We start from the raw sequence: 24,148 nt of genomic DNA on the forward strand, positions 1-24,148 counted from the left end.
TTGATTATTCAGTACAGGCAACATGGTTTCTCCTCCATTTTCTATCTCTTATTTGGATCACACTTATTTGGATCACTGCTGAATGATATCGGGACTCTTTTCAAATCCCTCCCTGTATGCACAAACATCATTCCATCTCAAGGGTGAATACCACTAATTTGCAGATCCTGTGCAAACATCATTTCATCCCATCTCACCAGTTTAAAGAGACTGCCGGTTCCTGCTGGACTAATTCATCTTCCTGCACCCTGACTGCAAAGACTTTTCCACACATGCTGTACACAATGTTTCCTGTTCATCGGAGATATCCACCTTCCTAAGAACGCTTTGCTGTACAATTCCTCCTATTTAACCTATTCTATGGACATTTCAGACTTTATTTCATATGCTGTACATCCACTACCTCTTGGAATGGGGAATGAGACATTCCAAAAGCTGCTGAACTTTACTGAACTCCATACTTACATTGAATAACTTAAGAAAACCTCCAAAGAAGTGAAAATGGACAGATTGAACAAACTATAGAAAATTTGCTACGAGACACTCATGTCTCAGTTTGGGAACTTTTCTTTGGGTATTCGCCCACTGCAAACCATGTATTTAATGTTTTAATTCATCCTATCTTAACTATTCTACAAATTTTGCTATGTATTGTTATGATTCTCCTTTGCTGTAGAGTGAAACACGTGTACATTTCTTTTCTCACAAAGTTCCTTCTAGCTTTTAAGGCAGTTATACATGAATTTCCAGTATCTTCTCTGACAACTTGCTAATTTGGTTCTAATTTGGTTTTAATTTGGCATGGCCTATTGCATTACCATTACCAGGGTCAGAGATAATATTATCCCATATCCCATACTTACATACTCTCTTATGACATCCTTGTACCTTTTTGCCTGGGCCTCCTGAGAAAGTTTCCTACCCTTATGTACTGTTCATTCGCTCAACGACGGGTAAGATATAGATACAACCTATGCAACCTAAGACAGAGGTTTGAACTCATAATGGGAACTGTTCATCTTCATAGCTTGGAGGACAGCTATGATATACTGTTAGAGATTGGCAAGGCATAAGCGAGGCAAGCTGGCTAAGGGTACCACAAGTTTGCTTTCCTTTCAAAGAATATGGAAGATGTCAGCATAGCTGTTGCAGGCGTTCAGCATTTTCGGTTAGCATAGCTGGTGTCACCAAAGGCCTATGGGAAATTGTATCAATCTGACTCTGGCATGGGGATGCAGATAGACCCTGAGGGCAGGAAGACGGTTTCAAGTAGTCCTGATTAAATCATGATTAGCTAAAATGTGTTAATGTATTAATCAGAAACTATTGTCCGAGGCATACTGGAAATTTAACTACAGCCTAGTATTCTTTTTTGGAAATTATAGGTATGCTTCACTGTTGCAGCATCAGATTTTGCTTTAGGTGATATTTACTGGCTCTGTGGAGACCTTCGACTCCGTGTTAAACTACCCAGCCAGTGGATAGGCCAGTGTGCTTTAGCTAAGGTTATTATGCCCTTGCATATTCTTTCTGAAGGACACCCTTCCTATTCGCATGCTTCCTGCGCTGTTTGACTCATATTGCAGCCCCTAAAACCCCTCCTCAAGAGACATATCTAGAATATCTCTCCCTCCACGCTCATGCTGTGCATTTATGACGTCATTTTCATGACGTAAGAGGGGATTGAAAGGAAAGGATAGGTTTTCTGTCTCTGTCTATGAAAGGACACATTTTAAGTTTTCTGTCTGTCCATGCTGGAAGTAATCAAATGTAGAATGTTGGGTGTTTACTCTCTTAATGGTTTGGGAAGAGGTCATTTAATTTATGTTAACTAGGTTAGTTGTCTGAGACATGAAGGCTCAACCCCCCACAGCTCTTAACACCTTTAAGATTTAAACAATGAAGTACATATCCTGCTCACGCACCCCTTCCCCTCTCTTGTCCATCCCCCTTTTCCTGTGATGGTTACCACTGACCCATGTGAAAGGATATATAACTGAATGTATTCTGGAAATAAAACAGGTAATTTCTTTGGGCCTTCTGTAAATCCTTCTTACCTAAGGAAATTGCCTCCGGACGTCTGTAATAGATGATAGAATGTTTTGCAGAACGATTTCGGGACCAAGAAACGGATCTTGTTCGTTTCATAGGGGAAGACCTGCAGCCCCTGGGATCGTAGGGCAGCCGCGACCACCACCATACACTTTGTAAAGACCCGAGGAGACGAGGCCAGCCCGAAGGGGAGGACTCGATATTGGAGGTGCAACTCCCCCACCTGGAACCGTAAGTATTGGCGAAAGGCGGGATGCACCGGAACATGCGTATATGCTTCCTTCAGGTCAAGGGAGCACATCCAGTCCCCCGAGTCTAGAAGAGGGTACAGGACTGGAAGGGACAACATACGGAACTTCTCCCGGACAAGGAACTTGTTGAGCCTCCGGAGGTCCAGAATGGGGCGTAAGTCCCCGGTCTTCTTCGGGACCAAAAAGTAACGGGAGTAAAAACCCCGTCCCCTTTGATTCGGGGCCACATGCTCAACGCCCGAAGGCCCAACAAGGACCTGGCCTCGGACAGGAGAAGAGGAAGCTGGTCTCGGCAGCAAAGAGAAGTCCCCGGCGGATGTTCCGGTGGCATGGACAAGAAATTCAGCGAGTAGCCCTCGGAGATAATCCGGAGCACCCAAGCGTCCGACGTGATCTCGGCCCATGCTGGGAGAAAGGCCTGCAATCGGCCCCCGATAGGAAGGGGGTCCTTTGACAGTGCGGAGGGGGCCCGCCCCCAACCGCACATCACGTCAAAAAGACGGAGTGGGTTTAGACGCTCCTTGCACCTGAGGCTTTGGTTGGGACGCCCTGCCCTGCTGCTGGGGACGTCGGGGCGGAGGCCTGGAGAAGGACGGCGTCGACTTCTGCGGGTACCGCCGCGGAGGAGGTCTAAACGGCTTCTGCGGCGGAGCCCGGGGTTTGGGACGGACCAATGAGGCAATAGAGCGTTCGTGTTCAGACAAACGCTTGGTCGCCGCCTCCAAGGACTCATCAAACAGCTCTGAGCCAACACAAGGAAGATTGGCCAGACATTCTTGTAAGTTCGGGTCCATCTCCAGGGTACGGAGCCATGCCAGGTGGCGCATGGCCACCGCGAAGGCTGACACGCGAGAGGCGAGCTCAAACGCGTCATACACCGCATGAAAGAGGTAGAGACGCAGTTGGGACAAATTGGACATAAAAACCCCAAAATCCTCTTTATGGGAATCTGGCATGACTCCATAATACCTCGGCAACGACTTCACCATCTGTCTCAAATAAGACGAGAAGGTGAATGCGTAATTCAGGACCCTGGTCGCCATCAAAGAGTTAGAATAGAGGCGATAACCAAACTTGTCCAAGGTCCGTCCCTCCCGTCCGGGGGGAACAGCCGCCGAGACCCTGGAAGGCTGCGACTTCTTCAAAGCCGACTCCACCAGTAGGGACTGGTGGGACAGCTGTGCCTTATCAAAGCCCTTGCACGGAACTGTGCGATATTTGGACTCCATCTTAGAAGGCACCGCTGTGACTGTAAGAGGGGAGTCAAGGTTCCTCAAAAAGGTCTGGTTAAGAACCTTATTGAGAGGTAGCCGAGGCGTCTCTCGAGGAGGGGAGGGCAAATCCTGCTCCTCCAAAAACTCCTTCGTGTACTTTGATCCTGCTCCCAGATCAAGGTCCAAAGCCCTTCCCATATCAAGAATGAACCTCGAGAAAGAGGAGGGCTTCGAAGGCGGGGAGGGAGATCGAGACGAGCGCCTCGCCAAGAAGGAAGGAGAAGCCTCACGTGAGTATCAAGGCTCCTTCCCCGTGCTAGACCCCAAGCCCCAAGAAGCCGCATCGAGCGATCTGGACGGGGTCGGGGACCGCCCACACCCCGAGGAACCCCTTCGGGAAGTCCCCGGGGTATGGGGCACCGAGGCACGCCCCTTTCGTCTTGGCGAAGAGTCCCTCGAGCACTCAACCTCAGACGAACGCAAAAGCCTCGGGTTATCGAGGCGCAGTTCGGAGACCCGCAGGGTCTCGGCCCCGGTCGGCGAGGAGCGACCGTGTCGTCGAGGAGAAGCCCGGTGGCGTTTGGGCTTCCTCGACCGACACTTCGCCCGAGGGCGAAGAACCCCGGGAGGACCTCGACGAGGACGAAGAGGAAGAGATCCTCCGAACCCGCCGCACCTTGTCCCGAGGCCGCACACTCCGCTCAGGCTGGTCAACCGAGGTCGAGGGCAAGGTCGGGACCGAGGCCGAAACCCCCCCCCGGGCCCGAAGTCGAGGGCACCGAGACCGAAGCCTACTGAAGGTGCGTGAGGGCCCCGGACAGCTCCGAGGCAATGAGAGCCCGGAGCAAGTCCTGAAAGACGGGAACCCCCATCATAGTCGGCAGGTCCGGGGCCGTCGGGTGCTCCCTCGAGGGCAACCTCGGTACTGAGTATTCCCACGGGGCACCCGACTTCGGCGCTCGGGGCGGGGCCGAGGACGACCCACCCGCCCCCGCCGAGGAGCTCGAGGATGGCTTCTTCGAGGCTGAAACTGAAGCAGGAAGTGAGGACTTACCCTTCGCCGACTTCGGGGTCGAAGACACCGGCTTCGACGCCGGGGGCTCCCGGGGCGAGGACGAAGGAGTCAAGGCTGGGGCCGAAGCCGAGGCCGACGTCGAGGCCTTCCCCGCCGCGGGGTCAACTGCAAAGAGCTCCGCCATGCGAGCCTGACGGCGGCGGAGAGCTCTCCGTTGAAAAGTGGAGCACCGGGAACAGGTGTCGGAGGGGTGCTCAGGGCCCATGCAACGCAAGCACCACCGGTGAGGATCGGTAATCGACAGGAGCCGATCGCACCGGGTGCACTTTTTAAAGTTTCAAGTTTATTAGGATTTTATATACCGCCTATCAAGGTTATCTAAGCGGTTTTACAATCAGGTACTCAAGCATTTTCCCTCTCTGTCCCGGTGGGCTCACAATCTAGCTAACATACCTGGGGCTATGGAGGACTGAGTGACTTGCCCAGGGTCACAAGGAGCAGCGCGGGGTTTGAATCCACAACCCCAGGGTGCTGAGGCTGTAGATCCAACCACTGCGCCACACACTCCTCCACAGGACGGGACATGGGCCCAAAAACCGGCCGGGAACAAGCGAGGTCCCGCGGCCGCGGCTACCTGGAGCCCCCGGAGCCAAACGAAAAAGACTTTTTTTTTTATTCCGACGAAAACTGAAAGAAATAAAAAGAACAAAAGAGAAAAACACAGCGACCGAGTCAAAAAAGAGACACAGCCGCGGTGACAGAAGGCAAAACTAAGAGCACAATTTCCACAGGGCTTCTGGCTCCGCGGAAGAGAATGAACTGAGGACCACGAGGTGGGGATGCGCCCTCTAGTGGGCAAGAAGGCATGCACATGCGTGGTGCAGTGTAGCAAACTTGAAACTTCAATCAAGTTTGCTTGAAAAGCTGTCCGCGCTGGGGCTCCGTAGATGACGTCACTCACATTTGAGAATATCATGCCTGCTTGTCCTGGGATAATTGGAATTACAGAAACATGGTGGACAGAGGAGAATCAATGGGATGTGGCGCTGCCGGGGTACAAGCTCTACAGGAGGGACAGGACCCACAGGAAGGGGGGAGGCATAGCACTATATATAAAGGACTCTATCTACTCAATCGGGATGGATATGGCAACGAAGGCAGAGGGGCTGGAATCACTATGGGTCAAATTGCCGGGAAACAAGGGAGCAGGCATAAAACTGGGGCTGTACTATCGCCCACCTGGTACGCCGGAAGGAGTCGGACACGACTTGGAAGCTGAACTGAGACAAGAATGCAGGACTGGAAGTGTAACAGTGATGGGGGACTTCAACTACCCGGGGATTGACTGGAGTACGGGTCACTCCAACTGCGCTAGGGAAACGGGATTTGTAGAAGCTGTGAGGGACTGCTTCTTGGAGCAACTAGTCAGGGAACCGACGCGAGGGAGTGCTACTCTTGACCTCATCCTAAACGGATTAGGGGGGCCTGCAAGAGGGGTAGAAGTGGGAGGACCACTAGGCAACAGTGACCACAATGCGATCAGATTCACATTAGAAAGGGGGACACCCACAGTAAGGAGGACCGCAACAACTGCGCTCAACTTCAGGAAAGGGAACTATGCTGCTATGAGGGAAATGGTGGGGAGGAAGCTCAGAAACATCCTTAGGATGGAGACTGTAGGAAGCACCTGGACCCTATTCAGGGACACCCTGCAGGAAGCACAAAGAATGTACGTCCCCAGTTTCAGGAAAGGCGGCAAGAACAAGCGATCAAAGGACCCGGTTTGGATCTCAACAGAAGCAAAGAGGGCAATAAATGACAAAAAAGTATCCTTCCGGAGATGGAAAAAGGACCCAACGGAGGAAAATCACCAGGCGCACAGGAAATGCCAAAAGGAATGCCACTGGGAGGTTAGAAAAGCAAAAGGGAACTACGAAGAGGGGCTGGCCAGGGAGGCGAAGAACTTCAAGGCATTCTTCAGTTACGTAAAGGGGAAGCGACCAGCGAGAGAGGAGGTGGGGCCGTTGGACGATGGGGATAGGAAGGGAGTGATTAAGGAGGATAAAGAGGTAGCTGAGAGGTTGAACACATTCTTCTCGTCGGTTTTCACGAGAGAAGACACATCTAACATACCGGATTCAGAGGAGCTCATAAGTGGGGAACAGGCTGAAAAATTTGAACACATAGAGGTAAGTAAGGAGGATGTCCTCAAACAGATAGACAGGTTAAAATGCGGCAAATCGCCGGGCCCAGACGGGATCCACCCAAGGGTTCTGAAGGAACTAAAACAAGAAATAGCGGGCACAATCCAGCATGTTTGCAACCTATCCTTGAAAACTGGAGAGGTACCAGAGGACTGGAAACTGGCGAATGACACACCTATCTTCAAGAAGGGATCGAGGGGTGACCCCAGGAACTACAGGCCGGTGAGCCTGACTTCAATTATAGGGAAGATGGTGGAAGCTATGATCAAGGATGGTATTTGCGAGCACATCGAGAGAAATGGCCTACTGAGAACAAGCCAGCACGGATTCTGTAAGGGAAGGTCATGCTTAACGAACCTTTTGTACTTCTTTGAGGGAATAAGCAGTCGGGTGGACAATGGGGAACCCATAGACATCATTTACCTCGATTTTCAAAAGGCTTTCGACAAGGTGCCACATGAAAGGCTGCTTAGGAAGCTGTGGAACCACGGGGTGGGAGGGGATGTGCACAGATGGATCAAGCACTGGTTGTCGGGTAGACTGCAGAGGGTCGGAGTAAAGGGTCAATATTCTGACTGGCGGGGAGTCACGAGCGGTGTGCCACAGGGATCGGTGCTGGGGCCGTTACTCTTCAACATATTTATCAATGACCTGGAAAAGGAGGCAAAGTGCGAGGTTATAAAATTTGCAGACGATACCAAACTGTGCGGCAGAGTTAGATCCAGGGAGGAGTGTGAGGACCTGCAAAGGGACCTGGACAAGCTGGAAGACTGGGCAAACAAATGGCAAATGCGCTTTAACGTGGAAAAATGCAAGGTCATGCATATAGGGAAAAAGAACCCATTGTTCAACTACAAATTGGGGGGGGTGGCATTGCTGGGAGACAGCAGTCTAGAGAGAGACTTGGGTGTGCTGGTGGATGCATCACTGAAGCCATCTGCGCAGTGCGCAGCAGCCTCGAAAAAAGCCAACAGGATGCTGGGCATCATAAAGAGGGGCATAACAACCAGGACGCGGGAAGTCATCATGCCATTGTATCGAGCGATGGTGCGTCCACATCTGGAATACTGCGTTCAATATTGGTCGCCGTACTTCAAGAAGGACATGGCAGTACTTAAGAGAGTCCAAAGGAGAGCAACGAAACTGGTAAGAGGGCTGGAACACAGCCCATACGCCGAGAGGTTGGATAGGCTGGGGCTCTTCTCTCTGGAAAAAAGGAGGCTCAGGGGAGATATGATAGAGACCTTCAGGATCATGAGGGGCATAGAGAGGGTGGATAGGGACAGATTCTTCAGGCTGAAGGGGACAACAGGTACGAGGGGGCATTCGGAGAAACTGAAGGGAGATAGGTTCAAAACAAATGCAAGGAAGTTTTTTTTTCACCCAAAGGGTCGTGGACACCTGGAATGCGCTACCGGAGGAAGTGATCAGGCAGAGTACGGTACAGGGATTCAAACAGGGATTGGACGGATTCCTGAGGGATAAAGGGATCGTGGGATACTGAGAGAGGTGCTGGGATGTAACACAGGTATAGAAAGCTAACCAGGTAATAAGTATAGAAACCCAACCAGGTCGTGCATGTGCAAGACCGGAGGGTTAGGACTTCGATGGGAAGATAGGACTCAATGGGAAACCAAGGTGGCAAGGGGGCCCCTTCTGGTGATTCAGACAGGTCGTGACCTGTTTGGGCCGCCGCGGGAGCGGACTGCTGGGCAGGATGGACCTATGGTCTGACCCGGCGGAGGCACTGCTTATGTTCTTATGTATTAACTCCATGTAATAATGTTAAACAAAACTTACTGCCTTTAAAGTGAAGATATAATCTAGAAGCTGCATTGACTGCCCATGGGAAACAAATCAGCATCCTAATTGTTATCAGATAAAGCTCACATCCCTAAAGAGAGCTTCGGGGATGATTCCAACAGCCACATAGCATTTGCTACTCTGTGGGTTTGGGAGAATAGGTAAGAAGGAGCCACACAGCTCTTCCTGCCAGTTTGAGGGACTGACTAGCAGGTGCCATGAGAAGATGGTGACCTGAGAAATCTGTGCGAGAAGCTTTGAAACTTGCAGTCCCTGGCACACTAGAAATAGAAAAGGCAGTTCAGGAATCACTTCTATAGTGCTACCAGACGCACACAATGCTGCACAGAGGCACAAAGAATAAGAAAACCTCTAAACCTACATTGACAGCCTTCAGGGACACTGAGAGAGACAAGATACCCATATTAAACACAGGGTACTCTCACGTATGAAGAAAGATTTAAAAAATTGCGGCTGTACTCACTTGAGGAAAGAAGAGAACGGGGAGATATGATTGAAACATACAAGTACATCACGGGACGCATCGTGTCAGAAGATGATATCTTCTGGGTCATGGGACCCTCGACCACCAGAGGGCATCTGCTGAAAATCAGGGGAGGGAAGTTTCATGGCGACTCCAGGAAGTACTTCTTCACCGAAAGAGTAGTGGATCATTGGAACAGACTCCCACTCCAGGTGATAAAGGCCAGCAGCGTGACGGATTTTAAGAGAAAATGGGATACTCACGTGGGATCTTTAAGGGAGTAAATTCAGGGGAGGGGATACTTGGAATGGGCAGACTTGGTGGGCTATAGCCCTTTTCTGCTGCTTTTTTCTATGTTTCTATGCCACTGACATCACTGTGCAGCAATTTGCCTTCTGCCGACCCATAACTGCAAAAAACCGAGATTGGGCAGCTGAGCACAGGGCAGAATCTCTTTCTTAAGCACCGTGAGGCATAACCATACAGTCGCAATTAAAGTAGTTAAGTCTTTTCAAGCAGAGAGAGTGGGGAAACATACACACAAGGTATATCACCGCAACAGTGGCAAAAGCTGTTGAAACACTCCTGACGCGTAGAACCCCGAAAACAAGGAAGTTGCGGGATAGTGACCTAAGTAAGCTGCAGAATAAACTCCGTGAACGCTGCGGTGCTCCCGCTAGCGCTGGAGACCCAAGCGCATGCCTATTTAATAGCGAAATGAGCTGACTATCAAAAATGCATTAAAAACCAACCATTAAAATATTTTTCACACTGTCATGGTATTAAATGCTTAAAATAAACATTGGAGAGAAATAAATGAATGCTGCTTCATTCTCAACTTAGGAAAACAAGCATACGCCTCTTGCGCTCAGTCAGGAACCAGCTATGGGAAGAACACACCCGGAGCCGTCCAAATATTTACCTCCACCTGGCTGCGGGAACTGCCAAGCAAAGTCCGCCTCGGGGAGAAATCCCACTACCGCTGTGGTGCTGCTGACAGAGTATGAAAACAAGCGCATGCCTACAACACGCGGGAAGGCACTAGTTCTGTCAACGGAGCTCTCTATCCATACACCCGAAGCCCTTTACTGAATAAACTTCATACAAATGTAAATTTACTTGTCAGTCACTGAACCATTTCCACAACTCTACAAAATATAGCGTTTGATAAAAAACATATTCCTTCTGTAGACTCACACCGAACCCGCAGCTCCACCACAGCCAGAAACCAGAAAAGAAGTTGATAGTGCCGGGAGATGCCGGTTGCTCAGCACTATGAGGGCAGAATTGTTTAATAGTCACTTTTTTTTAGTGAAGGGAAAGAAGAAAAATTGAGACAGTCAGACCCTCTAACATTGGAGGGAGGTTGAGGCAGGGACCTGGGGGGCCCCAGGTGTAATCCCTAAATCTGGCACCGTTCAGCTGGACACCCCTGTCTCACTGAAGAGAAACCTCAACAGGAGAAATAAAATTGCCATCTCACTGAAGACAAACCTCAACAGGAGAAAATATTCAGTCACAGCCAGAATCCAGGAGCTAGTTGAATAGCGACCATCACCTGCTGGGAGATAGAGCATACTGAAGATGCAGGAGGTGTGCCAGCCAATTGGACCACCTGTTAATCAGTTTCTCTATCTTCACCTGCTGGTAGATGTGTGCCTAACCACTGGTCTCTGGATTCATCTGCTGCTGTTGCTAAGTGTAGGAACACCATTCTGCCATTCTGAAACAGGGCGAGATCGGCACACTGATTTCACCGCCCCTGTGAAAGAATTATGAGCCCCTGTGAAAGAATTATGAATTATTCCCATTCCCTCTCCCTTCTTGCCATGCAGCCATTCTAAGTAAAGGAAAATGCTAGCATCTTGTCACAAGACCTTTGTCACATATTAACCTGACACAGGTTTACCCTTATCCCTTATATGGGCAACAAACAGACTTTGCCTACAGCTTAAGGCTAAGGAGCATGCATTATAACCTTTGGACTGTCACATGCTTATCATATTTGATCAGTCCTTATTAGGAAAGGACATCAGCTGACAGGCCTTGAGGACGTGCAAAGACTCAGGCTCTGTCCACGTGTTAATCAGGCCCTTGTCTAAGTGCTGAGTTGTGGGATTATCATGAGGCAAAAGCACGAGGTAAAGGGAGGGTGATCACGATGCATAAGCATGTACCTATCTTTGTATCCACCAATGTAAAACCATGTACCTTTGTAGCCACCAATCATGAGATGTGTAAACGAGGGAGTTACTATGATGTCATTAGCTTAGAAGCATAATAAAAAGGGACTCGGAGCTAGCCCCTGCCAGCACCTCCTCCCGACTGTAAGACTGCGTGTGTGTGTTTCCTTTGTGGGGCATTCCTACAGCTAAGGAAGTGGGTTATTGAGAGACTTTAGGCTGCAGCTACTGGAGCCAGGTGAGCAATGGAAGAGCAGCTAAACCTGCAAATTTTGGGAGTGGGAAGTGCACCCCTACCCATCCTTAGCAACTGTAACTTTAGCCTCTTCCTATTGCCCCAGCAACTGCAGCCTAAAGCCTCTCTCTGGGCCAGATTCTCAAAACTTTAACACCTTCGCTAAACTGTTTACTGACTGTTTAGCCTGTACACATTTTAGTGGCGGATTATCTCTGTCAATAGCGAGCTCTCTAGCGGTCTCTGATAATGGCATTCAAATTGGGTTTTCAATACTGAAATGAGCCCTCCAGTGGATTCTTAAAAAATGCCGAGCCATTTTCTAAAAGCAGCATCAGATTTTGGTGACAAAATTAAGCGAGTGGTCCAGGGGTGCCGATCAGTGTCTGAGACTGCTAGAAAGCCAGTGTTGTGATGCAGCGGGAGAGATGCCCATTTTCTCTCCCGCTGCATAACAACATCCCTCCCACGCAGCGGCAGTGAACACCCCCCTCTGCAGTGGGAGATATGCCCACACTGTCCCGTACCCTTGAAATCCTGGTTGCGCGCCACACAACCACCCCTCCGCAGCAGGAGAGATGCCCACATTCTCCTATTGCTCTGAAATCCCAGTCGTACATCACACTCCCACCCCCCACAGCGGAAGAGATGCTCATACTCTCCAGCTGCCCTGAAATCCCAGGCCACACCCCTCCCCCCACACACACACACACACAAGCAGCAGGAGAGATGCCCACTCTCCCCCACTGGCAAGTGACACCTCCCCTGCCTCCAATGCGCCCTCCCCCTTACCTCCAAATTGATGCATGGAGGAACGCAGACTCCCTCCTCCCCGAAGTCCTGCGTCTGTGAAAATGGGCCTTCCCCTCCCCGGTGCATCTTGGTATGCACTAGGGAGAGGCCTGAGGCTCTGATTGGCCCAAGTTGCTTAAGGCCCCTTCCTGGGCCAATCAGAGCCTCAGGTCCCTCTCCAGATGCACCGGGAAGTGGCCTTAGGCTCTGATTGGCCCGGCACCGGGGAAGACCCATTTTTGACGCCGCAGGACTTCGGGGAGGGATCTGTGTCCCTCAGTACATCAATTTGGAGGTAAGTGTGAGGGGGCATCGGAGGCAGGGGAAGTGTTCTATGATAAGGGGGTGCAATTGCCAGTGGGGGAGAGTAGGCATCTCTCCCACTGTGGGAGGGGGATGTGGCTGGTATTTCAGGGCAGCAGGATAGTGTGTGCATCTCTCCTGCTGTGGGGGGGAGGGGCGGGGGGGAGCTCAGCCGGGATGTCAGGGCAGCGGGAGAGTGTGGGGGTGTGGCACACGGCTGGGATTTCAGGACAGCAGGAGAGTGGGGGCATCTCTCCCGCTGTTTTTGTTTTTCTCTCCTGTCCGCCGACCTCATTTGCATGCGTGATTTTTTAAGAATGTCTCACTTTTTTAGATTCGCTATCAAAATGGCTGCGTTACTAGACCGTTGCTTTTTAATGTGGATTTTTGAGAATCCGGGCCTCTGTTGCTAGATAGACTGCAGGTGGAGAGGAAAGAGAGCACTGTACATCACTCGGTTCATAGTCAGTGGCGCACAAGACACAAGTGCGCCGACAATTCAGTGCAAGACAGAAGCGCGCCGCTGATAAACTTATTTTTTAAGAGCTCCGACGGGGGAACCCTCCCCACTTTAATGCATAATGTTCACGCTGCTGTTGGGGGTGTGTGGGGTGTGCAACCCCCCACATTATAGAGAAAACGGAAGTTTCCTATTTTTTCAGGAAAAGTTCCGTTTTGTTTATAATGTGGGGGGTTGCACTGCCCACACCCCCGTCAGAGCTCTTAAAAAATAAGTTATTCAGCGGTGCGCTGGTGTCTCGCGCGCTATTATCCTGTCACCCATCACTCTGAGCTCATTATGCATGAGCAATTTATAAATGTGTATTAAAATTCCAATCATTCCACATCCAACTTCTAGATCCTAAGAATATTTGGCGAGATTTGCCTCCTCTCCTCTTCTATCACAACTGAAGACCTATGAATGTACTACATATACTTTAGCCACAGAATCCTGGTGCCCTTTCACAAACTTACCTTCCAGTCCAAATCAGGGGTTTCTCAGCCCAGTCCTGGAGAGAGTCAGCAAATTAGGTTTTAAGGCTACCCACAATGAATTTGCATGAGAAATTATTCTCACACACATTCATTGTGGATATATTGAAAACCAGACTGGCTTTGTGTGTCCCGAGGACTAAGCTGAGAAACCCCTGGTCTATAAACACGCACCAGTATTTATGCTCCTATACAGCAACCTTGTTCAAAATTACCCCATGAGAACAAGAAACAAGGCCTGAAAGAGGAGAAAAGCTATGAACAGTCAAAGTGTGACAGGAGACCTGTAGATGGACAGTGTCCTAATACAGAGATTCATATCAAAAGAAAAATAGTCAGCATATCTAACAGGCAACTCACCATTCTGCTTCTACAGCTGCAAATCATGTTATATACTCGACCAAAATCTGCGTGCTGTTATTTGCCACTATAGCGATTACATGACTTGGCTATAAGGTGAACATTTCTTGACTACATACTTAACCTTAAGACTGAGGGATTCACTGTTGAATAATCAACGCCATATTCTGCCTCTTTTCCCCTGATAACACTCTATAAGGGACACATCCAAAGTTACCCAAAGCGTCAGAAGAGCGCTGACCTGTCAGAGAAACAATCTGCCCTCCAGCCGTGGCAGGGAATCGGAAGACTGTCTGCTGTCCCTGTTGCATCTGTCCAGCCGTAGCTGCCACTGTGGGGCCCTGCTGACTGGAAATGGCCAGTGAGTGTGGCTGTAACTGAGTGATGGGAATGGTGGGGGTCCCAGGAGGCAGCGGAGTACCTGCCAAGAGGAGGAAAAACAAAGTCTTCATCAAGACCACTCCTCCATCATCACTACCAGGCCTGAGCAGGTCTTTTCGATGAACTGTCCTTGCACTGAATCCACAAAATAAGAGAGCTTGCAAGGTAACCAAGAACTTATCCAATAATGTATCCGGTTGAGACAGCAGGTCGCCAACTGCACCATCACAACTCTTAACTTCAACCATTTAGCCCGATGACGGCCCTGCTAGCAGCATACCATGACTGTTACAACTGCACTGCAATCTAACAGTCCCCAAAATCCAGGGCCTTTGTTGTAATTCAACTGAATGCATTAATGAACTGTGTAAACTAGAAAGAGAACATTTATGAACTTCATCTGACATTTTTTCAATGACATTCTCCTTGCAACCTCTATTTGTCCCAAGCAATCCCCACACTCAGTCCTTCCACACCTACTCCCTACACAGTCTTTCATTTCAAAACACCACACACCACTCACTACCCTAATACTTATACCAACACCATAATTATAACCTAGCTTCCTTTATCCCAGCAGCAAGCATTCATACTCGAGACGTTTTGCTTAAGAAGCTCACATCCAAGTTCAAATGAATGTATTTTTTTCATACATCGCTGATTGGTAGCTATTTGTGATCAAACTAACAGAGCAAAAGAGGAGAAACTCAAGGAGAAAACATGCCAGCAAGATATAGTTTTACCCTCCCAGCACCCTTTCCACAGACGTTTTAATCTCCCAAGAATCCCTCCTGTAAAACCACTTACCTCAGTACCACTATATCTTTTATCCTACTGGTATACTCTACCACCTTACCTTGTGTCTGCTCCAATAAATCCTCTTATCCCAGTGGTCTCAAACTCAAACCCTTAGTGGGGCCACATTTTGGATTTGTAGGTAACTTGGAGGGCCGCAGAAAAAATAGTTAATGTCTTATTAAAGAAATGACAACTTTGCATGAGGTAAAACTCTTTATAGTTTATAAATCTTTAACAGTTAAAGGAAAGATTTATAAACTATAAAGAGTTTTACCTTAAGCAAAATTGTCATTAACTATTTTTTCTGCGGCCCTCACATTTAAAGTTTAATATCTTTCCTTTCTCAAAACTGACACATTTCAATCACTATATTGAAAATAAAATCATTTTCCCTACCTTTGTTGGCTGGTGACTATTGTTCTGTGCTTTTAATTATGTTTCCAGGGCCTTCTTGTCCTTTGACTGTTTTTCACTCCGTATTCACTTTCTGCCTTGCATCTATCTTTGGCATTAACTTAATATTCAATTTTTCTGCTTTCTTTTCAAAATCTACGTTTCCATGTCTTACTTTCCCTTCTATATCTCTCATTTTCCGACCTTATTTCCATGGTCTGACATCTCTTTCTTTCCTTTCTCTCCCTCCCTCCTTCCTTCCTTTCCCCTGGTCTGGCATTTATCTCCTTCCCTCCCCCAACTTTTTTTTTCTTTCACCCTGCCCCCTTCTTTCTTTCTCTCTGTGCCCCCTTTCTTTCTTTCTCCATGCCCACCCTTTCTTTCTGTCTTTCTCTCTCCATGCCCCTTTCTGTCTCCCTGTCCCCCCCTTCTTTCTGTATTTCTCCCTGCCCTCCCCCAAGCCACCACCATTGGGGAACAGGCCGCCACCGCCGCAACCGGGGAACAGGCCAGCGCCGAGGTCTTAGCTCTCCCTGCTTATCTTCCCTAGCGCGGGCCGACCAATTCTCGCCACTCGACGTCAATTCTAACGTCAGAGAGGAAGTTCCGGGCCAACCAGGCAGCGATTGGCTGGCCCAAACTTCCTCCCCGATGTTAGAATTGACATTGGGTGGCGAGAATTGGTCGGCTCTGAGCTGGGGAAGATAAGCAGGGACAGTTAAGACCTCGGCGCTGGCCTGTTCCCCGTTTGCGGTGGCTTGGGGAAGGGCAGTGAGACGGGAAGGGAAGCAGAGGACAGATTGCGGACCACAAAATAGTCCCTGGGGGGGGGGTCACATGCGCCTTACGGGTTGCGTGTTTGAGACCACTGTCTTATCCCATTAAATCACATGCATACATTTCTTGATGCACCACAGCCTTCTGCAGAAGTATTCAGTCAATGTGGTTGTCTCTAGTTTTGTCACTCACCTGACATTAGGGTGAAGCCTGTGGGTAGCTGCATGAGCCCCCCAGAGGCAACTGTGCCACCACCTGCTGTCTTCAATACTGTCCCATTGGCACTGGTGATGGTGTTGGGGCTGCAGCTTGCTGACACTGGTGCAAGGTAGTTGGTAACTGGAAAGGAAGGGCCACTGCTAACTTGCATGGAAGAGGAAGTAGTGGGAGCTGTTTGGACGGTAGATGTCCCAGGCAAGTTGGAGACGGCAAATGATGGCTTCAATGAATCCTGCCAAGGAAATGGAAAAATAAAAACAAACTCAACTAATTCTTTTTCAAAAGATGGTACGATATCTTTATGGCTTTGAATTAGACCAGCTCTCTCTGGACTGGTTCTTTTCTATTCCATAAATTTTTAAAGCATCACCTTAGAAATTTTAAAATTGAAAGAGAAAAAATGGGAAGAAATGTAAAAACTGGGAATAATTTCACTTGAATGACAATACTTTGAAGGGTACACACAGATTTTTTATTAAATATTTTTTTAACAATTATGAAATCTAATAGCAAAAAACAACCCAGGAGTGTTTTTATGGGCCTAGGGAAAGGTTTATATCAGGGGTGAAATTCAAAAGGAAAAGTAGAGAACTAGATTAACCAAAACTAAATAGATCCACAAAAAAGGTTAATCAGAAAAAGCCAAAAACTAAAGAGTCATAATATTAATTGACCAATATAGTTTGATCAACATGAAGGAAAATGATCTCAGATATGCCACTCCTGCGGATTATATTGTTATAGCCCACATATGGAATAGTGGCGTGGTTGTCTTTCATTGATCTATAAAACCTTCATGGTGAACATATGACTAATTTTGTCAAAATTATGAGTGTCTAACCACTACTCTTATTTTATAAATATCTATCCTATGTTTTGAATGTAATATTTTAAATATTTTTTTATTTTTTATAAAATTTCTTTTTCTTTGTGCAAACTTTGCAAAAATATTAAGGAAAGTGCAAACAAGCATAAATTCTGTTGGTGCAAATAGGCAATTTATATAGCTGTGCAAACTTGCAGAAAATTAGCGGCTGATTTACAGTAACTTGAAATGTGTAAACCAGCAAAAAATATCTATTGTGCAAATAGGCAACAATTAGATTATGCAAGTATAAAGAGCACAGAAAATAGCAGCAGAATGGTGCAAACACGCAAATTAAAGTAAAGACATATCAAAAATAGCCAAACGGCACTTATCTTGTGTAGTAGTATTATTACAAGATAGAGAGCTTAATTCCCAAAGTTAGTATCCAAAGGGAGCCCGTTTCGCCGTAACATGCAGATGCACTGGCCGAGTTCTTCAATCACAAAATCAGTAAGTTGAGATCCCAATTGTCAGTTTCCACAAACAACTACTGGAATTATCCAGTTGCTCAGCATATAGACGAACCTAGCTAGAGTAGATATGTCTTAGACTAATATCATTATTCCTACCTGGCAACAATTCTGCAAATTTTATAAGAAATATGTTAACTCTTACTGCAGACTAGATTGTTGACCTCCAAAAATCATGAAAGTTGCCCCGGTTACCTTCAAAGCCAAGCTATATGACTGGGTCTCTTTGTTACTGGCTGGAATATTTCCTGAGGATCTAGGTCATATTTTGATTACACCAATTGAGAAAAAACCCTAAGAAATCCATTAAGTTGACATCAAACTACAGACCTATTGCGAGTATCCCCTTATTTTTCAAATTGATGGAAGGGATGGTTAACCTAGATCTAGTAATGTATTTGGATAAATTCAGGCTTTCGGCCAGGTTTTAGCACTGAAACGGTTATTGCATCACTATTAGACTTGCTTCATAGTCTGTTCAGACAAGGCACAAGCGCTCTAGTTTTGCAATTAGATTTAAGTAGTGCCTTTGATCTAGTTCAGTGGTCTCAAACTTGCGGCCCAGGGGCCACATGCAGCCCACCAGGTACTATTTTGAGGCCCTTGGTATGTTTATCATAATTGCAAAAATAAAATACAACAATTTCTTGATCATATGTCTCTTTAGCTATAAATGACAATATTATTATTAAGACTTAGCCAAAAGGAAAGATTTAAACTATAGAGTTTTACCTCATGCAAAATTGTAATTTCTTTAACAAAACCTTAACCATTTTTTTCTGAGGTCCTCCAAGTACCTACAAATCCAAAATGTGGCCCTGCAAAGGGTTTGAGTTTGAGACCACTGATCTAGTTGATCATATTATTCTGCTTGACTGCTTGGAGTCAATTGGTATTTTTGGTAATGTGTTGAAATGGTTTCAAGGTTTTTTGGGTAAATGATCGTATCAAGTCTATAGTGATAATAAGCAATCCCGCAGTTGGGTAAACTCTTGCGGAGTTCCACAGGGTTCCCCTTTATCCCCTACTCTGTTTAACATTTACTTTGCCTCTTTAGGGAACTTATTGCAAAGCTTAAAAGTAAAATTTTTTATCTATGCGGATATCACTATAGCTATTTCTTTTACTAACCTGACTTCTGAGATAAGGAATCATCTGTCTTTTATTTTAAAGCAAACTGAATTGTGGATGACTGCATATAAATTGAAACTCAATTCTGACAAAACCAAATACTTTCTTGCAAGCCCAAATGACAAAATTAAAGATTTATTGATTTCTTTGAATAATCAAGTCTTCCCAATTGACTATTCCATAAAAATTTTGGGAGTGACATTGGATCGATCCCTGACTTTAGATGAACATACGGATGCACTGGTTAGAAAATACTTCTCAGTATTGTGGAAACTAAGATCTATCAGAAAATATTTTGATGCTGTATCATTCCGTTTATTGGTTCAATCTTCCATTCTAAATATGCTTGACTACTGTAATATCATTTACTTGGGAACTTTTAAGAAAATCCTTTAACGACTTAGAGTTATTCAAAACTCGGCTGTTAGATTGATCTTTGGTTTGAAAAAATGGGAACATATAAGTCCCTATTATCAAAAATTACACTGGTTGCCCCTGGAAGCAAGAGTTCTGTTCAAATTCTCTTGTCTTTGTTTTAAATCATTATTTGGATTGGCCCCTACGTATCTGGTCTCTCATTTTAAAATGAACTGTTCTAACAGGCCTACTCATAGAATTCATATGTTCATTTATCCTAAAATAAAGGCCTGTCGATATAAAAAGATTCTTGGAAAAAACTCTTGCTTTCCAGGCAGGTAAATTAAATGAATGGATGGGTAATATCATTATGCATTCCTCATCCTACATCAGTTTTAGAAAATTAAAAACAAAATTATTTAATCGATTTGTAAGTTATGATTACTTTTGAGCAAATCTTGTTCCTTATCTGGGATATACAATTTTTTCCTCTGAAATACCTCCAAATGTCTTTTTGCAGATGATATGAATTGCAAAATAGAAAACACCCCAAGGGGACTGATGGAAAGTAATTTAAGGGGGACTGAAGAATAACCGACACTTAAGGCATTTAAGTGTTGTCCCTTCACCAAATTTTCAATTATATCTCTAACTTCAAACCCAATATTTTATTTTTACAGGAAACCCATTTACTTATAGATGAAACCATTAAACTTAAGCAACACTGGTCTTATCAACCTTTTATATCACATGATGTGGATAAGAAAAAACGGGGTTATTACCCTTATCAGACAAAGATCTGATTTCGCTATCGCACAGAACTCCTATGATGTTAATGGTAGATGGGTAAGGGTATCACTCCAAATTAGGTCATATAAATTTTGCCTAATTAATATCTATGCGCCAAATTTAGACATACCTTACTTTTTTCAAGAGTTGGCAAATCTCGCTATACAAGAACCACACTCTCATAACATAAGAACATAATTGCCGCTGCTGGGTTAGACCAGTGGTACATCATGACCAGCAGTCCACTCACGCGGCAGCCCCCAGGTCAAAGACCAGTGCTCTGAGTCCAACCTCACCTGCGTACGTACGTTCCAGTTTAGCAGGAACTTGTCCAACTTTGTCTTGAAACCCTGGAGGGTGTTTTCCCTTATAACAGACTCCGGAAGAGAGTTCCAGTTTCTACCACTCTCAGGGTGAAGAAGAACTTCTGTATGTTCGTACAGAATCTATCTCCTTTCAATTTTAGACAGTGCCCTCTCATTCTCCCTACCTTGGAGAGGGTGAACAATCTGTCTTTATCTGCTAAATCTATTCCCTTCAATATTTTAAATGTTTCGATCATGTCCCCTCTCAGTCTCCTCTTTTCAAGGGAGAAGAGGCCCAGTTTCTCTAATCTCTCACTGTACGGCAACTCCTCTAGCCCTTTTACCATTTTAGTCACTCTTCTCTGGACCCATTCGAGTAGAATCGTATCCTTTTTCATGAATGGCAACCAGTGCTGGACGCAGTACTCCAGGTGAGGGTGCACCATGGCCCAGTACAGCGGCATGATAGAAACATAGAAGATGATGGCAGAAAAGACCATAGCCCATCAAGTCTGCCCATTCTAATGACTCACCCCCCTTGATTTTACCCCCTAGAGATCCCACATGTGTATCCCATTTCCTTTTAAAATCTGGCACGCTGCTGGCCTCAATCACCTGAAGTGGAAGTTCATTACAATGATCAACCACCCTTTCGGTGAAGAAGAACTTCCTGGTGTCGCCATGAAATTTCCCACTCCTGATTTTCAGCGGATGCCCTCTTGTGGCCGAGGGACCTGCAAGAAAGAAAATATCATCCTCCACCTCAATACGGCCCGTGATATATTTAAACGTCTCTATCATGTCTCCTCTCTCTCTACGTTCCTCGAGTAAGTATAGCTGAAATTTATTCAGCCTTTCCTCATACAGGAGATCTTTGATTCCCGAGACCATCCTGGTGGCCATTCGTTGAACCGACTCAACTCTCAGCACATCTTTTTGGTAATGTGGCCTCCAGAATTGTACACAATATTCCAAATGAGGCCTCACCATGGATCTGTACAACAGCATTATAACTTTGGGCTTCCGGCTGATAAAATTTCTACGGATACAACCCATCATTTGTCTTGCCTTTGATGAAGCCTTCTCCACTTGACTGGCAGTCTTCATGTCTTCGCTAATGATCACCCCCAAATCACGTTCTGCCTTGGTCCTAGCTAAGGTCTCACCATTTAGTGTGCAAGTTCTGCATGGATTCCTGCTGCCAAGGTGATAACCTTCTCCGATCTGTTCGTGATCCCCTTCTTTATCATTCTTAGCATTCTGTTCACCTTTTTCGCCGCTGCTGCGCATTGCACGGACGGCTTCATTGACTTATCGATCAGAACTCCTAAGTCTCTTTCCTGGGAGGTCTCTTCAAGTACTGCCCCGGATATTCTGTATTTGTGCATGAGATTTTTGTTACCTACATGCATCACTTTACACTTATCCATGTTGAACCTCATTTGCCATGTCGATGCTGATTTCTAAAGCTTGATTATGTCACGTTGCAGATCTTCGCACTCCCCCTGCATATCGTCCGCAAATTTAATCACCTCACTCATCGTACCAATGTCCAGATCATTTATAAAGATGTTGAAGAGCATGGGTCCAAGCATCGAGCCCTGCGGTACTCCACTGGTAACGCTCTTCCAGTCCGAGTATTGTCCATTTACACCCCTCTCTGTTTCCTATGCTCCAGCCAGTTTTTAATCCACGTGACTATTTCACCCTCGATTCCATGGCTCGCAATTTTCAGAAGTAGTCGTTCATGTGGAACCTTGTCGAACGCCTTCTAAAAATCCAGATATACAATGTCGACCGGGTCGCCCATGTCTATCTGCCTGTTTACTCCCTCAAAGAAGTGCAGCAAGTTCGTCAAACAAGATCTGCCTTTTCTGAAACCGTGATCGCTGATCCTCATCATACCGTGTCCGTCAAGGTGATCAATGATGCGGTCCTTTATCAGCGCCTCTACCATCTTTCCCGGTACCGAGGTCAGACTCCCGGTCTGTAGTTTCCCAGATCTCCCCTTGAACCTTTTTTTGAAGAATCGGCATAACATTTGCCACCTTCCAGTCTTCCGGAATCTTTCCCGATTTGAAGCAGTTCAGCTATAGTCCCTTTCAGTTCCTTGATGACCCTCGGATGGATGCCTTCCGGTCCCGGGGATTTATCATTCTTAAGCCTATCGATCTGACTGCATACCTCTTCTAGACGGACCGTCAACCCTGTCAGTTTCCCGTCTTTATTTCCAGCATATAGCCTGATGGGTTCCAATATGCTGTGTATATCCTCTTTGGTAAATACAGACACAAAAAATGTGTTCAGTTTGTCGGCGATTACTTTATCCTCCTTTAGCACTCCCTTTATTCCATGGTCATCCAATGGTCCCACCACTTCCTTCACGGGTCATTTTCCCTTAATATATCAAAAGAACAGCTTGAAATTTTTCGCCTCCTTGGCTATATTTTCCTCGTAGTCTCTTTTGGCCCCTTTTACCAACTTATGGCACCTGTGTTCATGTTGTTTGTGCTTATTTCAGTTTTAGTCCGTTCTTGACTTTTTCCATTCCTTAAACGAAGTTTTCTCGTCTCTGATCGCTTCCTTCACCTATACAGTATGCCACACCAGTTCCTTGTTCTTCTTCCTCTTGGATCCCTTGTTTATACATGGTTCCTTGTTCTTCTTCCTCTTGGATTCCTTGTTGATACGCGATATATATAGATTTTGCACTTCGGTGAGTGTCCTTAAAAAGGGACCAAGCTTGCTTTAACGTTTATACAATGTTTATCCTCTTCTTAATATTCTTGACCACCATGAGTCTCATCCCTTCGAAATTCCCTTTTCGGAAGTTCAGTGGAGACTTTAATTTAATCCTAGATCCCTCTCTAAATAGAATCTCCAAATCTTCTTATAGACATCCCAAGGCTCTCAATGATACAATTTCTCAGTTATGTTTCACGGATGCATGGAGATTTTTGCACCCCTCTGATAAAAAAATTTTCTCTTTCTTCTCCACACCTCATTTGACATACTCTCGCATCAATTATTTCTTGATTAGTAATTCACTTCTCAAATCACTTTCATCTGCAGACATCACAGGAATCAGCATCTCAGATCATGCTGCTATTCTTATTACCTTGGCGGGCTTTTCCCCATTTGATCTAGCTATTGTAGCTCAATTCATGCGGAGCTTATGTGCATCAGCACTTTTGTATTGTCTAGCTTTTCCACATTTTCTCTATCCCAGGACTAGCAGAGGCCCCCTGAGGAAAACATTCGAGTCAAAACATGGACCGTGTTGGGTCCAACGCTCCCAGCGGACTAGGTCCTAAAGGTTTTTATGTGGATTGCTATCTTGATTTTTTAATGAAGTCAATATCAGGAACATCGCCTCTCCAGTGTTTCTTTTTGTTGGGCTTTACCCCATCTCCAGTACCTCGACATTGGAGATTTAGTTCAGATTTATTAACTGAAGACTCTATCAAGGAACATACAGAGCAAGCTATATTAGAATACTTCCGCTTTAATCCTCCTGAACAAGACCAATAGGTCGAATACCTGGGATGCTTTTAAAGCAAATCTTCGTGGTATAATCATTTCCTTTTTTAGTAAGTTACATAAATTAGAAAATCAGTATTAAACTCACTGAAAACTAAAATGATAGATTTTAGAATCTATTCATCAGAATAATCCTACTGATGTAGTTACTTTCTCTGACTTACAGAAGTTAAGATTCCAATATAACACTCTCAAGTAAATCGGATGCACATTCTGTTCACATCTTCTATC

General features: G+C 46.0%; 1 protein-coding gene across 2 annotated transcripts in view; it reads right to left on the minus strand.

Moving 5' to 3' along the window:
- SRF (serum response factor) overlaps nt 1-24,148 on the minus strand; it is a 243,291-nt gene that overhangs the window by 128,763 nt on the left and 90,380 nt on the right. For both annotated transcript variants that reach the window (XM_033937484.1, XM_033937483.1), the window contains exons 3-4: nt 16,431-16,689; nt 14,131-14,310 (exon numbers count right to left, since the gene is read on the minus strand). In XM_033937484.1, coding sequence (XP_033793375.1) covers nt 14,131-14,310; nt 16,431-16,689 — 439 coding nt within the window. The remainder of the gene's footprint in view (nt 1-14,130; nt 14,311-16,430; nt 16,690-24,148) is intronic.

Source organism: Geotrypetes seraphini, chromosome 3, assembly GCF_902459505.1.
Source record: "Geotrypetes seraphini chromosome 3, aGeoSer1.1, whole genome shotgun sequence".
NCBI classification, from domain to species: Eukaryota; Metazoa; Chordata; class Amphibia; order Gymnophiona; family Dermophiidae; genus Geotrypetes; species Geotrypetes seraphini.